This window comes from Schistocerca americana, chromosome 9 (genome assembly GCF_021461395.2).
Source record: "Schistocerca americana isolate TAMUIC-IGC-003095 chromosome 9, iqSchAmer2.1, whole genome shotgun sequence".
In the NCBI taxonomy this organism is placed as follows: Eukaryota; Metazoa; Arthropoda; class Insecta; order Orthoptera; family Acrididae; genus Schistocerca; species Schistocerca americana.
This window is the reverse complement of record NC_060127.1, coordinates 324,819-344,481: the sequence shown is the minus strand read 5'-3', so window position 1 is coordinate 344,481 and position 19,663 is coordinate 324,819. Positions and strand designations below refer to the sequence as shown.

General features: G+C 39.3%; 2 protein-coding genes across 4 annotated transcripts in view; one reads left to right on the top strand and one right to left on the bottom strand.

Moving 5' to 3' along the window:
- The window catches only part of LOC124550848 (protein lin-52 homolog), a 65,224-nt gene extending 47,492 nt beyond the window's left edge, over positions 1–17,732 (bottom strand). Inside the window, exons 1-3 of one of the 2 annotated variants that reach the window (XM_047125578.1) lie at positions 17,602–17,732; positions 17,423–17,506; positions 14,601–14,702 (exon numbers count right to left, since the gene is read on the bottom strand). In XM_047125578.1, coding sequence (XP_046981534.1) covers positions 14,601–14,702; positions 17,423–17,506; positions 17,602–17,647 — 232 coding nt within the window. In that variant the 5' untranslated portion in view covers positions 17,648–17,732. Of the gene's footprint in view, positions 1–14,600; positions 14,703–17,422; positions 17,507–17,588 lie in introns of both variants that reach the window. The other variant, XM_047125577.1, reaches the window with a different exon arrangement.
- Positions 17,733–18,039: 307 nt separating this feature from the next.
- LOC124550847 (protein FAM177A1) overlaps positions 18,040–19,663 on the top strand; it is a 34,554-nt gene continuing 32,930 nt past the window's right edge. The window contains exons 1-3 of one of the 2 annotated variants that reach the window (XM_047125576.1): positions 18,040–18,102; positions 18,308–18,399; positions 18,506–18,631. In XM_047125576.1, coding sequence (XP_046981532.1) covers positions 18,343–18,399; positions 18,506–18,631 — 183 coding nt within the window. In that variant the 5' untranslated portion in view covers positions 18,040–18,102; positions 18,308–18,342. Of the gene's footprint in view, positions 18,103–18,181; positions 18,400–18,505; positions 18,632–19,663 lie in introns of those variants that run through there. The other variant, XM_047125575.1, reaches the window with a different exon arrangement.

Below are 19,663 nucleotides of genomic sequence, written 5' to 3'. Positions count from 1 at the left end.
ATAAAAGTAATAACAGATAAAAATAAAATGTTTATGAACCCAAAAAAGTCAAGCCATAAGTTTAAGTAAATATAATCAACAATACAACAAGAATCAGCTGAATTTTTCAAGGACCTCCTCGACAGAATAGAAGGAGTGACACACGAGGAAACTCTTCAGTTTTGATTTGAAAGCATGTGGACTACTGCTAAGATTTTTGAAGTCGAGTGGTAGCTTACTGAAAATGGATGCAGCAGTATACTGCACACCTTCCTGCACAAGACTTAAGGAAGTCCAATTCAAATGCAGGTTTGATTTCTGCCGAGTATTAAATGAGTGAAAGCTGCTTATTCTTGGGAATAAGCTAATATTGTTAACAACAAATGACAGTAAGGAATACATCTATATTGAGAGGCCAATGTCAAAATACGCAGACTCGTGAACATGGGTCGACAAGAGACTCGTGAACTTACACCACTTATTGCCTGAAAAGTCTGTTTCTGAGCAAAAAAGATAAACAAATAAAATAAAATCCTTTCAAAATAGGAAGAGTTTCCCCAAAATATGATACCACATGACATTAGCGGATGAAAATAAACAAAGTAGACTAATTTTCGTGTCAAACGATCACTCACTCCAGATACCGTTCGAATAGTAAAAATGGCAGCATTAAGTTTTGAACGAGATCCTAAATGTGGGCTTTCCACAACAGCTTACTATCTATCTGAACAACCAGAAATTTGAACTGTTCAGTTTCACTAATCATATGCCCATTCTCCCCTCCATGAACCATGGACCTTGCCGTTGGTGGAGAGGCTTGCGTGCCTCAATTATACAGATAGCCGTACCAAAGGTGCAACCACAACGGAGGGGTACCTGTCGAGAGGCCAGACAAACGTGCAGTTCCCGAAGAGGGGCAGCAGAATTTTCAGTAATTGCAGGGGAAACAGTCTGGATGATCGTCTAATCTGGTCTTTTAACACTAACCAAAACGGCCTTGCTGTGCTGGTACTGCGAACGGCTGAAAGCGAGGGGAAACTACAGCCGTAATTTTTCCCGAGGGCATGCAGCTTTACTGTATGGTTTAAAGATGATGGAGTCCTCTTGGGTAAAATATTCCGGAGGTAAAATAGTTACCCATTCGGATCTCCGGGCGGGGACTACTCAGGAGGACGTTGTTATCAGGAGAAAGAAAACTGGCGTTCTACGGGTCGGAGTGTGGAATGTCAGACCCCTTAATCGGGCAGGTAGGTTAGAAAATTTAAAAAGGGAAATGGATAGGTTAAAGTTAGATATAGTGGGAATTAGTGAAGTTCGGTGGCAGGATGAACAAGACTTCTGGTCAGGTGAATACAGGGTTATAAATACAAAATCAAATAGGGTAATGCAGGAGTAGGTTTAATGATGAATAAAAAAATAGGAATGTGGGTAAGCTACTACAAACAGCATAGTGAACACATTATTGTGGCCAAGATAGATACGAAGTCCACGCCTACCACAGTAGTACAAGTTTATATGCCAACTAGCTCTGCAGATGAAGAAATTGATGAAATGTATGACGAGATAAAAGAAATTATTCAGGTAGTGAAGGGAGACGAAAATTTAATAGTCATGGGTGACTGCAATTCAAGAGTAGGAACAGAAAGAGAAGGAAACATAGTAGGTGAATATGGAATGAGGGTAAGGAATGAAAGAGGAAGCTGCCTGGTAGAATTTTGCACAGAGCATAACTTAATCATAGCCAAAGGTTTTAAATTGTAAGACATTTCCAGGGGCAGAAGTGGACTCTGACCACAATCGATTGATTATGAATTTTAGATTAAAACTAAAGAAACTGCACAAAGGTGGGAATTTAAAGAGATGGGACCTGGATAAACTGACAGAACCAGAGGTTGTAGAGAGTTTGTGGGAGAGCATTAGGGAACAATTGAAAAGCATGGGGGAAAGAAATACAGTAGAAGAAGAATGGGTAGCTTTGATGAATGAAATAGTGAAGGCAGCAGAGGATCAAGTAGGTAAAAAGACGAGGGCTAATAGAAATCCTTGGGTAACGGAAGAGATACTGAACTTAATTGATGAAAGGAGAAAATACGTAAATTCAGGAAATGAAACAGTCAAAACTGAATACAAACGCCTCAAAAATGAGATCGACAGGAAGTGCAATATGGCTAAGCAGGGATGGCTAGAGGACAAATATAAGGATGTAGAGGTGTATTTCACTAGGGGTAAGATAGATACTGCCCACAGGAAAATTAAAGAGACCTTTGGAGAAAAGAGAACCACTTGCATGAATATCAATAGCTCAGATGGGTATCCAGTTTCGAGCAGAGAAAGGAAAGCAGAATGGTAGGAGGAGGATGTAGAGGGTCTATACAAGGGTGATGTTCTTGAGGACAATATTATGGAAATGGAAGAGAATGTAGATGAAGATGAAATGGGAGATATGAGACTGCGTGAAGAGTTTGACAGAGCACTGAAAGACCTACATCGAAACAAGGCCCTGGGAGTAGACAACATTCCATTAGAGCTACTGAGAGCCTTGGGAGAGCCAGCCCTGACAAAACTCTACCATCTGGTGAGCAAGATGTACGAGACAGGCGAAATACCCTCAGACTTCAAGAAGAATATAATAATTCCAATCCCAAAGAAAGCAAGGGTTGACAGATATGAAAATTACCGAACTATCAGTTTAATAAGCCACGGCTGCAAAATACTAACACAAATTCTATACAGAGGAATGGAAAAACTGGTAGAAGCCGACCTCAGGGAAGATTACTTTGGATTCCGTAGAAATGTTGGAACACGGGAGGCAATACTGACCCTACAACTTATCTTAGAAGAAAGATTAAGGAAAGGCAAACCTACGTTTCCATCATTTGTAGACTTAAAGAAAGCTTTTGACAATGTTGACTGGAATATTCTTTTTCAAATTCTGTAGGTGGCAAGGGTAAAATACAGGGAGCAAAAGGTTATTTATAATTTGTACAGAAAGCAGATGGCAGTTATAAGAGTCGAGGGGCATGAAAGGGAAGCAGTGGTTGGGAAGGGAGTGAGAGAGGGTTGTAGCCCATCCCCGATGCTATTCGATCTGTATATTGAGCAAGCAGTACAGGAAACAAAAGAAAAGTTCGGAGTAGGTATTAAAATCCATGGAGAAGAAATAAAAACTTTGAGGTTCGCCGATGACATTGTAATTCTGTCAGAGACAGCAAAGGACCTGGAAGAGCAGCTGAACAGAATGGACAGTGTCTTGAAAGGAGGATATAAGATGAACATCAACAAAAGCAACATGAGGATAATTGAATGTACTCTAATTAAATTGGGTGATGTTGAGGGTATTAGATTAGGATATGAGACGCTTAAAGTAGTAAAGGAGTTTTGCTATTTGGGGAGCAAAATAACTGATGATGGGCGAAGTAGAGAGGACATAAAATGTAGACTGGCAATGGCAAGGAAAGCGTTTCTGAAGAAGAGAAATTTGTTAACATCGAGTATAGATTTAAGTGTGAGGAAGTCTTTTCTGAAAGTGTTTGTATGGAGTGTAGCCATGTATGGAAGTGAAACGTGGACGATAATAGCTTAGACAAGAAGAGAATAGAAGCTTTCGAAATGTGGTGCTACAGAAGAATGCTGAAGATTAGGTGGGTAGATCACATAACTAATGAGGAGGTATTCAATAGGATTGGGGAAAAAAGAAGTTTGTGGCACAACTTGACTAGAAGAAGGGATCGGTTGGTAGGACATATTCTGAGGCATCAAGGGATCACCAATTTAGTATTGGAGGGCAGCACGGAGGGTAAAAATCATAGAGGGAGACCAAGAGATGAATAGACTAAGCAGATTCAGAAGGATGTAGCTTGCAGTAGGTACTGGGGGATGAAAAAGCTTGCACAGGACAGAGTAGCATGGAGAGCTGCATCAAACCAGTCTCTGGACTGAAGACCACAACCACAACAAAAACAACAACATGCCCATTCCGTGAAATTAAAATGTCATGCTTTGTTGAATTGTGCGTTAGAAACTGTAAAAACTGAGTCTCACTGTGATTTAGTGATAATTTATTTTCTACAAGCCATGAACTTACGTCATGAAATGCACTATTTGAAACCGGGCCAATGCTGCACACAACATCCTTTACTACCAAGCTAGTGTCATCAGCAAACCGAAATATTTTAGAGTTACCCATATACTAGAGGGCATATCATTTATATAAATAAGGAACAGGAGTGGCCCCAACACTGATCCCTGGGGCACCCCCCACTTGACCGTACCCCCACTCAGAACCCCCATCACAGCCACTCCCATTATTGTGAATAATTACCTTTTGCTGTCTGCTGGTAAAGTAAGAGGTGAACCAACTGCGAGCTACTTCCCATATTCTGTAATGGTTCAACTTCTGGAGCAGTATTTTATGATCAATGCAATCGAATGCCTTAGTTAAATCAAAAAATATTCCTAGCATTCAAAACCTTTTGTTTAACGTGTTCAGTGCCTCACAGAGAAAAGAGAATATAGCACTTTCAGTTGTTATATGACTTCTAAAGTCGAACAGTACATATAAAATGATCAATTATTCTTACATACATGGCCTTTTCAATAACTTAAGCAAACACTGATGGTATAGAAACAGGTCTAAAATTATCTGCATTATCCCTTTCTCTTTTTTTATAAAGCAGCTTTACTACTGAGAACTTTAATTGTTCAGGAAACTGACCATTCCTAAAGGTAAAATTACAAATATGGCTAAATACAGGGCTAACATGTGCAGCACAGTACTTTGATATTCTGATAGGCACTCCATCATGACCATGAGAGTCCTTAGTTCTCAGTGACTTAATTATTGACTAGCTCCCTCTTGCCTGTATCGTAGTTGAGTACTTCAGACATCAATCTCGGAAAAGCATTTGCCAAGAAAGTTTTATGATTCCCTGAAGAAACTTAAATTTTCATTTAATTCTACAGCAATGCTCAGAAAATGATTGTTAAATACTGTACATATATTTGACTTATCAGTACAGAAATATTTTTACTGCGAACTGACTATATCGCCGACCTTGTGCTACTGATCAGACACTTCCTTCACAACTAAATATATGGTTTTAATTTTATCCTGTGAGTTAGCTATTCTATTTGCATACCACATACTCTTTGCCTTCCTAATAACATTTATTAAGCACCTTACAATACTGATTGTAATGGATACTGCAGCTTGATTGTGACTACTTCTAACATTTTGATATAATTCTCGCTTTGTTCTACATGATATCCTTATCCCACTAGTCAGCCACCCGGGCTGCCTATTACTGCTAGTACCCCGTTTAGAATGTTGTAATGGAAAGCAACTCTCAAAGAGCATGAGAAATGTGTTAAGGAAAGCATTATATTTACCATCTATGTTATTGGCACTATAAACATCCTGCCATTCTTGTTCCTTGACATGGTTTAAAAAACTACTGTTGTTGGATTAACTTTCCTACATAGTTTGTAATTAAATGTGATATTTGTTTGAGTACTAAAGCCTTTCAGTGTTAAAATTTGTGTATCACGGTCTGAAAGGCCATTCACCCTTTTACTAACAGAATGCCCATCTAGTAATGAAGAATGAATAAAAATATTGCCTATGGCTGTGCTACTGATCCCCTGCACCCTAGTTGGAAAAAACAGTCTGCATCAGATCATATGAATATATGAGATATACCAACATCCTTTTTCTTGCCCCATCATATACAAAATTTATATTCAAGTCACCACGACTAATTTCTGGTATTTCCTACAAATGAATCAAGTACCCCCTCTAGCTTGAGCAGAAATGATCTGAAATCAGAGTTAGGGGGGCCTATACAACAACAACTAGAAGTTTAGTTTCACTAAATTCAACTGCCCCCCCCCTTTTTTTTATATACGTACATAGGTACTCCCCCAGCCCGCAAGTAATTTCTTGAAAACTGCCAGCTAATCTGTATCCTGGTAAGGGAAGCCTCTGAATTGTCAAATCATTTCAGTGGTGCTCTTATATACCAATAATTTCATACTCAACACCTATAAGCAGTTCACTAACTTTATTTGTAATATCTCTTATATTTTGATGAAATATGCTAATTCCTTCTCTACTTGGAAACATTACATCCTCTGAAGGTGAGCCCTTAGTTAGAGGGACTTCCTTTAAGCAGGTATACATATTAGCTGACTTCAGTCTAAAAAAGGTGCAGATCCAACACCAACTACTACAGGAATACAGGAATTTTTCTGCGAGTGATTGCACTGCATTCCCCCCCCCCCCCCCCCCCCTCCCCAATGAAAATACTTTGAACAAATTCCACACTGTAACCCACTACTCATAAACCTACACAGAGCCCACACTACTTACTCATGGTAAAATTTTACAGCTACTGGGGGAAAAAACTAAACATCTACATATATACTCCACTAGCTACCAAACACTGTATGGCGGAGGGCACAATTCGCGGAAAAGTCATATCCCCCCCCCCGTTCCACTCGCGGATCGCACAAGGGAAAAACGGCTGGCTGAATGCCTCAGTATGAGCTCTAATTTCCCTATCTTTGAATGGTGATCATTGCACGATTTGAAAGTTGGTGGTAATAATATACGCTCTAAATCCTCGGTGAAGATCGAATTTCGGAATTTAGTGAGCAGCCCCTTCCGTTTGGCACGTCGTCTATCTCCAAGTGTGCCCCACTTCAACCTTTCTATGAAATTTGTAATGCTCTTGCGATGGCTAAAATAATCTTTGGACTTTCTCAATCGCTCGAATCAGACCCGACTGGTAAGGGTCCCATACAAGCGAACAATACTATCAAGACTGGATGAACTAAAGTATTGTAAGCAATTTCCTTTGTTGAAGGACTGCAACGCTTCAGGATTCTACCAATAAACCACAATCTAGAGTTCACCTTGCCCGTTACTTGTGTAATCTGATCATTCCATTTGAGATCATTTCAAATAATCACACCCAGATACTTGACGGATGTTACTGCTTCCGAAGACCAGGCATTTATTTTGTAGTCTTATATTAACCCTGTGTTGCATGAATTTCACTGCAGTGGACAACTTTTAATGGTCAATTCTCTGTTTTCAATCAGTCATGAGGTCGAAAATGCATGCAGGACACAACACTAGTAGGTAGTGCCCACTGCAATGAACTGTGTGCATTTGCAGCCTCAGGACTCATTGAAAATGCCAAAGAAACGACCATTAACAGCTGTCCACTGTAGTGGACACTATGCACCACAGGGTTAATGGGGATTTTTGCGGTTATACGCAGTAGGTTACAATTACTAATAGTGAGAGATAACTGCCAGTCATTACACCAAGCATTTATTTTTTGCAAATCCTTATTGATTTGTACACAACTTTCACGTGATACTACTTTCCTGTAGACTACAGCATCATCGGCTAACAGTCTAATGCCACTGTCAATACCATCAAGCAGATCATTTATGTAAATCGTACAAAGCAGCTGACCTATTGTGCTGCCCTGGGGCATATGTGAAGTTACACTCGTTTCTGTCGAAGTCACCCCATTCAGGGCGACATACTGCTCTCTGTCGGTTAGAAAACTTTCTATCCAACTGCATATGTCATCAGATAGACCGTAAGCACACATTTTTTGGAGCGAGCGACAGTGCGGAACTGAGTCTAACGCCTTTCGAAAGTCGAGAAATATGGCATCAAGCTGGGAGACAGTATCTAGAGCCTGTTGTACATCATGCACAAAGAGGGCCAGCTGTGTCTCACATGACTGCTGTTTCCTAAAACAGTGCTGTTTTCTGCAAATGAGCTTCTCAGAGTCTAGAAACGTCAGTATGTCAGAACACAAAATATGTTCCACGATTCTACAACAAATCTGTCAGTGAAACTGGCCGGTAATTATGTGCATCCGATTTTCTACCCTTTTTATAGAGTGCTATGACCTGGGCCTTCTTCCAGTCCTGTGGAACTTTCCGCTGTGCCAATGATCTACGTCTACGTTACCGAAGTTCAGTTACACTAGTAGAACTATTTATGGAACTAACAATAGCAATCACTAAATTCACTGTTGACAAAGAAAGCAACTACATGTATTAATACTACTTATCGGGTTTCAAGCCACAACAATTTGAATCAAATTCTTGAGCTTTCAATGGCTAGCTCCACTGTTGTCATCAAGAGTAAAACTACTGACTGCCAGGGTTAGCATTATTCCCCACTTATATACCTATGATTATGGCCACTGGCACCAATTAGAGTGGGCCGAAACAATGCATCCGCAGACGGTGTCCGCTGCAGTTGAGAATTTCTTCATCGAGCACTTTGAGGAGCAGGCTCTGCCCCTGGTGTTGCGTCCATCTCGCTCCTTAGGCATGTTGATGACACCTTCCTCATCTGGACTCGCGGTGAGAATACACTGTAGCAGTTCGTGGATCACATGAACGGTGTCCATCCCAACATTAAATTTACCATCGAGATGGAGAAGGATGGCAAGCTAGCATTCTTGGAGGTTTTAGTTGGGCAGAAGGCAGGAGGCTGCCTTGGTCATTCAGTGCACAGGAAACTGATGCACACTGATCGATATTTGAACACCAGTAGTTTTCACCACCCTGTACAAAATGAAGTGGTCTTCAACATGTTAATACAGAGAGCCAAAGTTATTTCTGACGACGACCACCTACAGCCTTAATTGCAGCATTTGAGCTGTGTGTTCAGGTAGAATGGCTACCGCAAAAGAGACATTACAAATGCCCTGCTAAAGATGACATAGCTATTCATGTGCCTGGTATGTATGGTGTCCCTTCTTGCGAGTGCGGCCGCATCTATCTAGTGCGGACAATTCGCAGAGCTGCGGGGCGTTGTACAGAACACAAGAGAAATATTACGCAAAGGCAGCTCAACAAATCAGCCACAGCTGAGCACTGCCTTGAAAATGGACACAAAATACAGCTTGAGAACACGAGAGTCTTGGCTCATGTGTCAACATACTGGGACTCCTTTACAAAGGAGGTGGCTGAAATTAGAATGAACAGCAACAATTTCAACAGAGACAAGGTCTATTCACTGAGTATGTTGAAAGGAAGCAACAACGAATGCTTAACGCTTGTAGGGAGGCGGGAGCGGCAGTTTCGAATGTGGCGCCGACCCCTCGCGCCACCTAACGTCAATCGCTCCCTCGGTGGGCCAGAGCAGCTATGAGCTGCCCAACTCGTCTCTCTCTCTCTCTCTCTCTCTCTCTCTCTCTCTCTCTCTCTCTCTCTCTCTCTCTCTCTCTCTCTCTCACACACACACACACACACACACACACACACACACACACACACACACACACACACACACACATTGTTTTGGCCCTCTCTGATTGGTGCCAGCAGCCATAAATGTAGGTATGTAAGTGAGAAATAATGCCAGTACTGGCAGTCAGTAGTTTTACTTTAGTGATGATGGTGGAACTAGCGCAAGAATTTGATTTGAATTGACGCGGCTTGAAAACCAAGAAGATTTTATTCAGTCATGGTTTCAAAAGGCTCTGAGGACACAGGCAACTAAAACACGCAGAAAGAAATACATGTTCAGTCAACTAGATAAAAAAAAGTCAGAAGTGCCGTATCTCAATGTTCATGAGGATCTTTTAACTTTCAACACAGGGCAGGAGCATGTAGAGGATCTCTGGCTGAAGTTTAATAGAATAGTTGACCATGCACTGGATAGATATATACCCAGTAGAACAGATCATAGCGATACGGAATTTCCGCGGTATGCTATTCCCGTAAAGAAACTTCTAAGGAAACGGAGATTACTACAGAATAGGTGTAAAACAAAGTGTAGGGCTATAGATAGAGGGATGCTAAATGAAATGCACTAGCTGTCAAGAGAACAATGTATGAAGCCTTCAATGACTACTGTCGCAGAATATTGTCAAGTGATCTTTCACAGAACCGAAAGAAATTCTGGTTGTATGTAAAGACTGTTAGTGGCACCGAAGTTAGAGCCCAGTCCTTAGCAAATGAAACAGGAACTGAAACTGAGTGTAGCAAAGCAAAAGGTGAAATGCTTAACTCCACTTTCAAATGTCCCTTTAGAAAGGAAAACCCAGGAGAATTGTCCCAATTTAATCCTCGTACCACTGAAAAGATGAATGAAATAAGTATTAGTCTCAATGGTGTTGAGAAACAGATAAAGCTGTTGAAATTGAACAAAGCTCCAGGCCCAAACAGAATCCCTGTCAGATTCTATACTGAATTTACAGCCAAGTGAGCTCCTCTTCTAACTGTATCCATCATAGATCCCTCGAACAAAAAACCGTGCCCAGTGCACGGAGAAAGGCACAGGTCACACGCATCTACAAGAAGGGCACTAAAAGCGATTCACAAAATTACCATCCAATATCCTTGATGTCAATTTGTTGTAAAATCTTAGAACATATTCTCAGCTCCAACAAAACGAGGTGTCTTTAACACAATGACCTCCTCAATGCCAACCAGCACAGGTTTTGAAAATACTGATCGTGTGAAATCTAACTCAGACTTTCCTCATACGACATACTGAAAGCGCTGGATCATGACAACCAGGTACATGCAATGTTTCTTCACTTCTGAGAAGCATTTGACTTAGTACTGGACCTACGCTTATTGTCAAAAGTACCATCATATGAGGTATCGAGTGAAATTTGTGACTGGATTGAGGATTTTCTGGTAGGGAGGGCACAGCATGTTATCTTGTATGGAAAGTCATGGTCAGATGTAGAAGTAACACTGGGTGTGCCCGAGGGAAGCGTGTTGGGACCCTGGCTGGCTGTTCATACTGTATATTAACTACCCTGTACACATTAGTAATGGCAAAATCAGGCTTTTTGCAGAGCATGCAGTTATCTATGATGAAGTGATACCTGAAAGAAGCTGGATAAACATTCAGTCAGATCTTGATACGACTTCAGTGTGGTGCAGAGATTGGCAATTTAATCTAAATGTAGAATTTTCCTCTTAAAAAAAAAAAAAAAAAAAAAAAAAAAAAAAAATGGCCCCACAGGCTTAGTGTCCTATGACTACAATATCAATGAGTCACTGTTGGAATTGTCCAACCCATACAAATATCTCGGTGTAACACTCTGTAGGGATATGAAATGGACTGATCACATGGGTTCAGTTGTGGGTAAAGCACGTTGTAGACTTCAGTTTATTGGTAGAGTACTGGAGAAGCACCGTCAGTCTACACAGGAGAATGCTTAAAAATCACTAGTGCGACTGGTTCTACAATACTGCTGAAATGTGTGGGACCCATACCAGATAGGACTAACAGGGGATATTAAACATATACAGAGAAGGGCAGCATGAATGGCCACAGGCTTGTTTAAACCATGGGAGAGTGTGACACCAGTTAGTGAGGATTCTGTGGGTTTTTTTTTTTTTTTTTTTTTTTTTTTTTTTTTTTTTTTTTTGCTTCGAGTGTTCGCCCACTGCACCAGAAGAAAATTCAAAGCAAGTGAGTTAGATACTGAAATATTAATGGAAATGTGTTGTGGTTTTCAGCTCAGAGACTGGTTTGATGCAGCTCTCCATGCTATTCTATTCTGTGCAAGCTTCTTCATCTCTGAGTAACTACTGCAACCTACATCCTTCTGAATCTGCTTAGCGTATTCATCCCTTGGTATTCCTCTACGATTTTTACCTTCCACGCTTTCCTCCACTGCTAAATTGGTGATCCCTTCTTCTAGTCAAGGTGTGCCACAAATTCCTCTTTTCCCAAATCCTATTCAGTACCTCCTCATTAGTTATGTGATCTACCCATCTAATCTTCAGCATTCTCCTGTAGCACCACATTTCGAAAGCTTCTATTTGCTTCTTCTTGTCAAAGCTATTTAGCGTCCATGTTTCATGTCCATACATGGCTACACTCCACACAAGTACTTTTCAGGAAAGACTTTGACACTGATATCTATACTCGATGTTAACAAATTTCTCTTCTTCATATATGCTTTCCTTGCCATTGACAATACGAAGTGACCGACTCTTGTATATCTGATAGTGAAAGTTGAGTTTTGACAATGAAGTACATACAAGTTCTAAACCATTTTATTTTCAATGATGAACCAGTATAGTTGTCGGTAACTTAACGTGATTCTCCATATCGAGAGCAAGTGTTGGAAACAACAGCTGATAATGCAGTTACATGGGAGCAGTTTCTGATTTACAAAGGTTGAAAAGACTGTTGTGACAATACACATCCTAGTGCTGAAGGGGGCAAAGAATCACCAACACAAATCTTTTGTACACTATTCCCTCCAGTTGTTACTTACAATAATATATGAAACAAATCTAAATGCAATTCAAAAGATAGGTGGCTCAACAAATTTTGTGCATACAAATGAAGATGAAATATGTAGATTTCTTGCAATATTTATTTACTTATTTTATTTAGCCATCTGTAGACAATAAATACTATATGGATATTGTCCAAATATGTCAGCTTACAGGAAACCATTTCAAGGAAATGGAACTTACAAATATGTGAATACAAACAAAATTCAATACATTTTAACACAGAATGATAAGATGATACAATACAAAGGAACCACTTTATATACATATATACTTGTGGTATATTAATTGCAGTCTTTTTTCCATAGGGCTTTACTTTTGTCCCCCCTATACAGCAAATACTTATATACACTAAAGTGATAAAGTAGAGATTTTACATCACACAACAGCTGTCTGTAAGGTACGTAAATGTAATGGGAAGTTTAGGGGCAAAGACATTATTTTTCCATTTTGCCTTAATACAAATATCTGGAAATGTTTATTGTTCTACTAATGGGCACAAAGAGATCACCCAGTATAAACATCACTGGTCTTCTGATCCTGTGAAGTGAGTTACTTACATTTATTCAGTGTTCTCATGAAATATATTTTCTTGGTTGCTGGGCAACAATGTAAATGACAATGAGCAGCAGCCCAAGAAACGAGAAGGTGGCTATGGTAAATTATACAAGGTACATCCTCTTCTACATTTCCACTCCTTTCTATCACTCTTCTCAATCAACAGAGAACCAGTGTGTGATTGAATATCAGATACATTGGCTGTTCCAGTGTGAAGCAATATTTACCCCAGAGGCCAACAAATAGGGGTTATAAAATATTGTTGCAAGCAAATGGAAACAGCTGCATATTACAGTTTGAGATGAGGTTAGATTACATGTACTTCTCATTCCAATTGATTCATAGTCAGGAGATCCTCTGGGATGTGGAAGAGGTAAGATACTTACTATAAAGCCGCAGGAAACACTACAAAATAAATAAAGGTGCTAGTGTCAAAACTACGACAAAGCCTTCATCGATTGAACCACAAGGCATTTCTCAATAATTATTTTACTTCATTACCTCTGTTCACTGAGGGTGAGTTGGGATGTCTTTAGATTTCAGCAGTGAGAAGATGGTGGACAGAGGAGACTTCCAATTTGTCTGTTCTGAAGAAGAAATTGTTTCTATGTTATGAAAGATTTTAAAAAAAGCAACTCTTTTTCTCCAATTGACAAAACATAAAGGACACGTCAACATCCACAAGAAAAAAAATGACAGCACAGGTGCCGGGATATGGTGCCTACAACCTGTAAAAGATTACAATCCTCATATGGGATACCTGCATGGATATAATAAAATCCCTACATGAAACTGGCAAAAAAAAGTAAAAAGTGGTGCCATCATATGCTGCGACTGTTGTGAACTAGTAGCCTTTTTCACAGAAAGATGTGAACAGGGTACATCCATGTCATTCCTAGTGTGTCACCTTGTAATCACTGCACGTCTTTCGAGAACTACAAAGTCAACCCCAAATGGTGGAAAGATACTGCCAATGGAACAGAACTCATTCAAACCCAACATAGCACATGGGAAAAGTTTCAATAACCTTAGATTGGGGAGAAGAGAAGTTTGTGGCACAACTTGACCAGAAGAAGGGATCGGTTGGTAGGACATGTTCCGAGACATCAAGGGATCACCAATTTAGTATTGGAGGGCAGCGTGGAGGGTAAAAATCGTAGAGGGAGACCAAGAGATGAATACACTAAGCAGATTCAGAAGGATGTAGGTTGCAGTAGGTACTGGGAGATGAAAAAGCTTGCACAGGATAGAGTAGCATGGAGAGCTGCATCAAACCAGTCTCAGGACTGAAGACCACAACAACAACAACAGATGTGTACTTTGTAACAAAGCAGCTAATACCAGTCGTACTAAGTGGAGTTGTGAAGTGTGTGATGTAGGCATGTATGTTAATAATGTGAAGAACTATCCTGCATTGTACTGCGAACAGATTGACTGCCATATCTGAGAACTGTTCATTCTGGACTAGTGATTTTACAGCGAAACCACGTGCAGTAAAAAAAAATGCAAGAGTAATCCTCTCATTCTTATTAGTGTAATTATTTTATATTTTTTTCCCAAAATATATTTTGCTTTCTTGGGCCACAAAGGCTTCAATATTAAATGTATTAAGATACGCTTCTGTAGCACTGTATGTATAAATAATCTGAAAATTGTGAACATTTTGACTACATTCATACAATGCAGATTGCCTACAGGTGGATGAATGAAGTAATTAATTTATTAATTAATCAGTCCATAAGAACACAGTAACTCACGGTGCAGCAAGTTTATATCCTCACTGTCTAGTTCTTTGTTCCAAGGCTGGCCACTAGTATTAGCTGCTGCAGTTTGATTTACAAAATTTGACATTCCTGGAACTAACAACACAGTTTAAGTGCTAAAACTAAGTAATGACTATTTCTATAAATTAGAAACTACATAACAGTAAAGTATTTAAAAGAATGTCAAGATCTTTACACTCTTCATGACTCAATGAATGAAGGCTAAAATGCAGTTTATATGCTGAAATTGGTTCTCAATTAACCCTTTACTGGACGTGTGGGGTCATTTTTGTCTACGTGCACGATCCAACTTGTCACATCCTAATACACACCACCTGCCATTGTTTACATTTTCAGTACCTTCCCATCTTCACTGCAGTATGCCATTAGAGTGTTTCAGTCAACCTGCCAGTTACTATCTAGTTGTTGTGAGCCTTGCAAGACCTTTCTGACCCCACACACCTGGGAATGTGTCAGTTGGTATGGAGGTGAGTTGCTTTTAGAATTTTAATTCGCTATACATACTGGGGTAAATGATGTAATTCTTACCGAGATACAATGAAGTAAGTACTATATACATTCGTTTCAACCTTTTATATATATTTCGTTGCACTGACGACCTTTAAGATGCTTCATTATCATTTTTTCCAATGTACCATTTCCAGTCACCATATTTTCAGATGGCTGCATTCTGCACAACCAAAGAACTATGGGAGGAATTTCGTTGGCACGAGAGGGACGAAACAGATGAGAACTACGCGGAGGAGAGATCTTATTTCTGACACAGAACAAGAAGGAATTGAATCCAAAACAGGCTGCCAGGAGGATAGAATTTTTTTGTATCCAAAGAGAAACCTGTAAAATGGTAAAAAGGAAATACCAGCCAGAACCCTCGTAACCCAGAAACATAACACCATAACCATAACCCAATTCACTGGAAGAAAGGTGTACTTGTAGTGTCTGTCATCGATTCATTTTCTATTACATTTGATGAAAATATAGTGACCTCAGTAGTAAATTTCACCAATATATACACAGTATCAGTAAAAAATAAATATTCCAGAGAGTGGGATGCCAAATATAAGGCAAGAGAAAAAAATAAACTGTTTTCAGACTACTCTATTTGGCTTTGCTTCGCAAAGCCACTCAAAGTGGTTGGTTGGTTTGTGGGGGGGATTTGAAGGTACCAGACAACAAAAGGCCATGGCCCCTTCTAATCATTTAAATTATGACAATTTATAAGAAGACATTCTTTCTTAGAATTATCAGATTTGATGACATCACACCCATGAAACAAGAAGAGAACATAAGTTAGCACCTGTAAGGGACTTTCTCACTGCTATAAATAATAATGGTAAAAATGCATTCAGCCCAAGTGAATACTGTACAACTGACAAAGAGCTTATACCTTTCAGGGGGGAAATGTCCATTTACACAATATTTGCTGCAAAAACCTGAAAGATATGGAATAAAGGTTTTTCACACCAGTAGACACCGCAATGAATTATTTAGTCATCTTTGATATATATATATATGGAGGCACACAACTGGACAAGAGAACACTGTATTATCAACTGTGAACAGGTTGACAACCTGTTGCAGGTATCAACAGGAATATAACTTTTGACAACTGGTCTACAAGTTACCAACTAGCCTAGTTCAGCTTCTCTTTATGAAAAGATAACGGTTGTGGGCACTTTATGAAAAGCGTGAAATTTCACCAGAATTTCAGCCTAGTATGCATAAAACAATGTATAGCAGTGTCTTTGGATTTACTAAAGATATGACTTTAGTATCATATGTTACTGTCAAAAAATAACAAGTGGCCTAATTTTATTATTAAGAGTGCATCACAATGCAGCCATTAACTTATCAACTGGTGCGTACGCAACAACCGAAATACTCACCTTTTACCACGGTACCAAAGGTGGGGTTGATACATGCAATCAGTTCAGTACAAATTTTAATATTGTTAGATGAACAAGAAGTTGGCCACTATCCATATTTTTCAATTTTCTAAATGTAATAGGTATAAATGAACATTTGCTGTAGGCCTGTAACATGGCCCGAAAACAGGTTACCTGCTATGAAGAAAATTTCTAGGGATCTTGAGAGAATCATTGGTTGAAAACCACATCAAAATGTGGCAATGGATAGATAACATTCCCTTGACCTTCAGGAACAAAAATTGAATTACATTTAGGAGAGGATATAAAACTGTTTGGAGTGGTCACTGATGCTCCTGGATCTTCTTGTGGGAGGTGCAAAATGAGCCCCACAAAAAGATGACGAAGAACCTTCACAGAGACGTGCAACATGCAAATCCTTTACGTGCAAAGCTCATGCAAACATAATATGTGGAGACTTGTATCGATGATTTAGAATGAACTGTATTTGGAGTATTAATACAAATTCTCCATACTCTGTGCTACTGTTTATTTTCAAGCGTATTCAATAAAATCGTTCACCTTTATTGTCTTATAAATGAGTTATTTGTTTCCTCTATCATGGAAGAATATTTCGAAGGCCATACAGCGAGAATTGCCATTACTGAACGTGTACGTACGTACTGTACACGGCGACGTAAATGACCCCAGGCGCCCGTAAGTGGGTATCCATCCCACGAGCCTACCTAAGGGTTAACACCCAATCTAATATAACAAATATTTAATGGGTCTCATTACTACAACAAACAACGAAACGACAATGTGCAGCATAGAGACAGCATTTTGCATATTTATAAATTCGAACGAGTTATTTAGACAAACACTAGCTGGCAACACAAAATGAAAACTACATTTCTCAGCAATACTCACTTTTTTCGGGCCACAATTCTGGAGACGCCCTATCGAGGTTTTCCATACTCAGCAAATTTTCGTCCAGTTCTGACATGCTGCTTACTACAGATAAATTTCAAGTAATGAAATAACCACGCCGAATAAGAAATATGCTACGAAAATCCTTTACATTATAACGAAATACCTTCCGTTCCTACCTTGATGAATTCTCGCATTTGAAGCATTCGCCATTTCCGCATTCATATGATTCTCAGAATTGAACAGTGCCGCCAATGACACCTTTTAGCAACACCACCTGTGGTAATTGTGGCAATTATATTGCTTATTTTACGAGATAAAAATGTGAACGTGAACATCACATAGTCATCAAAATACTAGGTTCATAAATATTTTTCAAAGGAATATGTATTTTGCAGTGCGTGATTCGGTAACTGGTATTGCTGCAGTAGTGTGACCACGCTAGCATAATAGTTTTATTTTTCAGCTTTTGACGAAACATATTTTGACAAATAAAAAATATGTACCATATTGTAACATTTGTGAACAATAAATGTTATGTTTGACCTGTGCTTTAGATAGTGTTACTACTCAGGGACCATATACGTTGAAAGCATCGATGAAGGGTGTTAATCATTTGAAATCGATTTGCAAAAGTAAATAAAGAAAACATGGTTTTGCGACTGGTTGCTGCTTATTTGGTAATTTTTATAAATGAAGACTCAGAAGGAAATAATCGATAGTGATGAATGACGTACATCTCTGATCATTGTGCATTCTGTATTTGTCATGTCACATAGTGATCATTGGATTTAATGTGACCCATAGACCATTATATACTGTTGTGACGTTGTATATATGTGTGAATACGCGGAGGTTAGGTGTATTTTACCTTTTATTTTTCAGTGTTGTGATTTGGTATCTGATTTGCTACACCTGCAATGGAGGAAACAGAGGGAACTTTCAGTGACGTTTTAATGGATTCACATAATGCACAGGTGACACAGCTTGGTCATGGGTTACGCCCATTTACAATACTTGTCCATTAAACGCGCTTGTCAGAAGAACGACTATGTGTATCATAAATACGTGTATGGTTTGTAGACAAGAGAGACCTCGAGGAGAATACTACATTTCAGCGATGGAATTTTAGAAGAATGCACTGCAGAGGAGGTTTGTGTCGCTGAATCTGACGGGAAAACTTTGGACACCGTTGCGGCTGTCGATCCGGTATGTTACATATCTGTAACTTTATCACTATATTAATTACGCGGTTGAAATTGACAACCGGATTTCATTGTAAGGTCACAGGACAACAAAGTAAGTTATATACTAAATATTATATGTATATTGACAGATAATAATGGTAGAATTCACGTCAATATGAGATGTGAATAATACTCCTTGCCTCATCCCACATTCGTTGGCAATACATCTCCTGCCACTATTCGCTGTACAAAAGTAGAACGTCTACCTTTGTCCCACTGGTAGACGTGTGCATGCAAGGAATATTGAAGGAGAAATGACCCAGCTTGTGCTAGTTCGCAGCCCAGACAAGTAAACAATCGAAAGGCTCGATACGATGACATACCGTGGCGTCAGTGTGTTTACAACTCAACAACGGATTCCGCCAGAGTTGCCCTTAAATTTTAGAGTATATTTTTGATTCTTTTTACGAAAAATTTCAATCGTAGTGTTAACAAGCTTATGTCACTGTAATAGTCTTTTCAAACACTTTCGGATGCCGTTATACAAGTACATCATTGTGTTAAAAAAAAAATGCCTCAGTATCTTGATCAATACAGAATTTAAAGCTACTTGGTGTACTATCATTTGCCAAAAACCTTGTTTTATATCTGGAATTGTTCACGAAATAAAATGGGTGCTAAGCTTTCCATGACTCACTGTGTATAACATCATAAATGAAGTCCTCTCTGAATTAAACAATAAGATGCCTTGCAAGGCATTTGATTGTGGGGAGGGGGGGGGGGGGGGGAGGGGAATAAGATGTACACTCCCGCTTCCACAGATACATTTTTGGAATCACTGCAGAAAGTATAAGATTCCATTGACAAAAAAAAAAAGTTAGGTACCGAATCTACTGTTATATCCGATCTTTGTAAATTATTTATAGAAAGAGCTGTAGTAGCATCCTGAAATAGATAAGGCTGTAGATTTGGGTTGCATACTGCTTTCGGGTATTTTCACAATTAAAAATTCTTCCTTATTGCGCTCTGATATATGACCACTCAGCAATTTCTC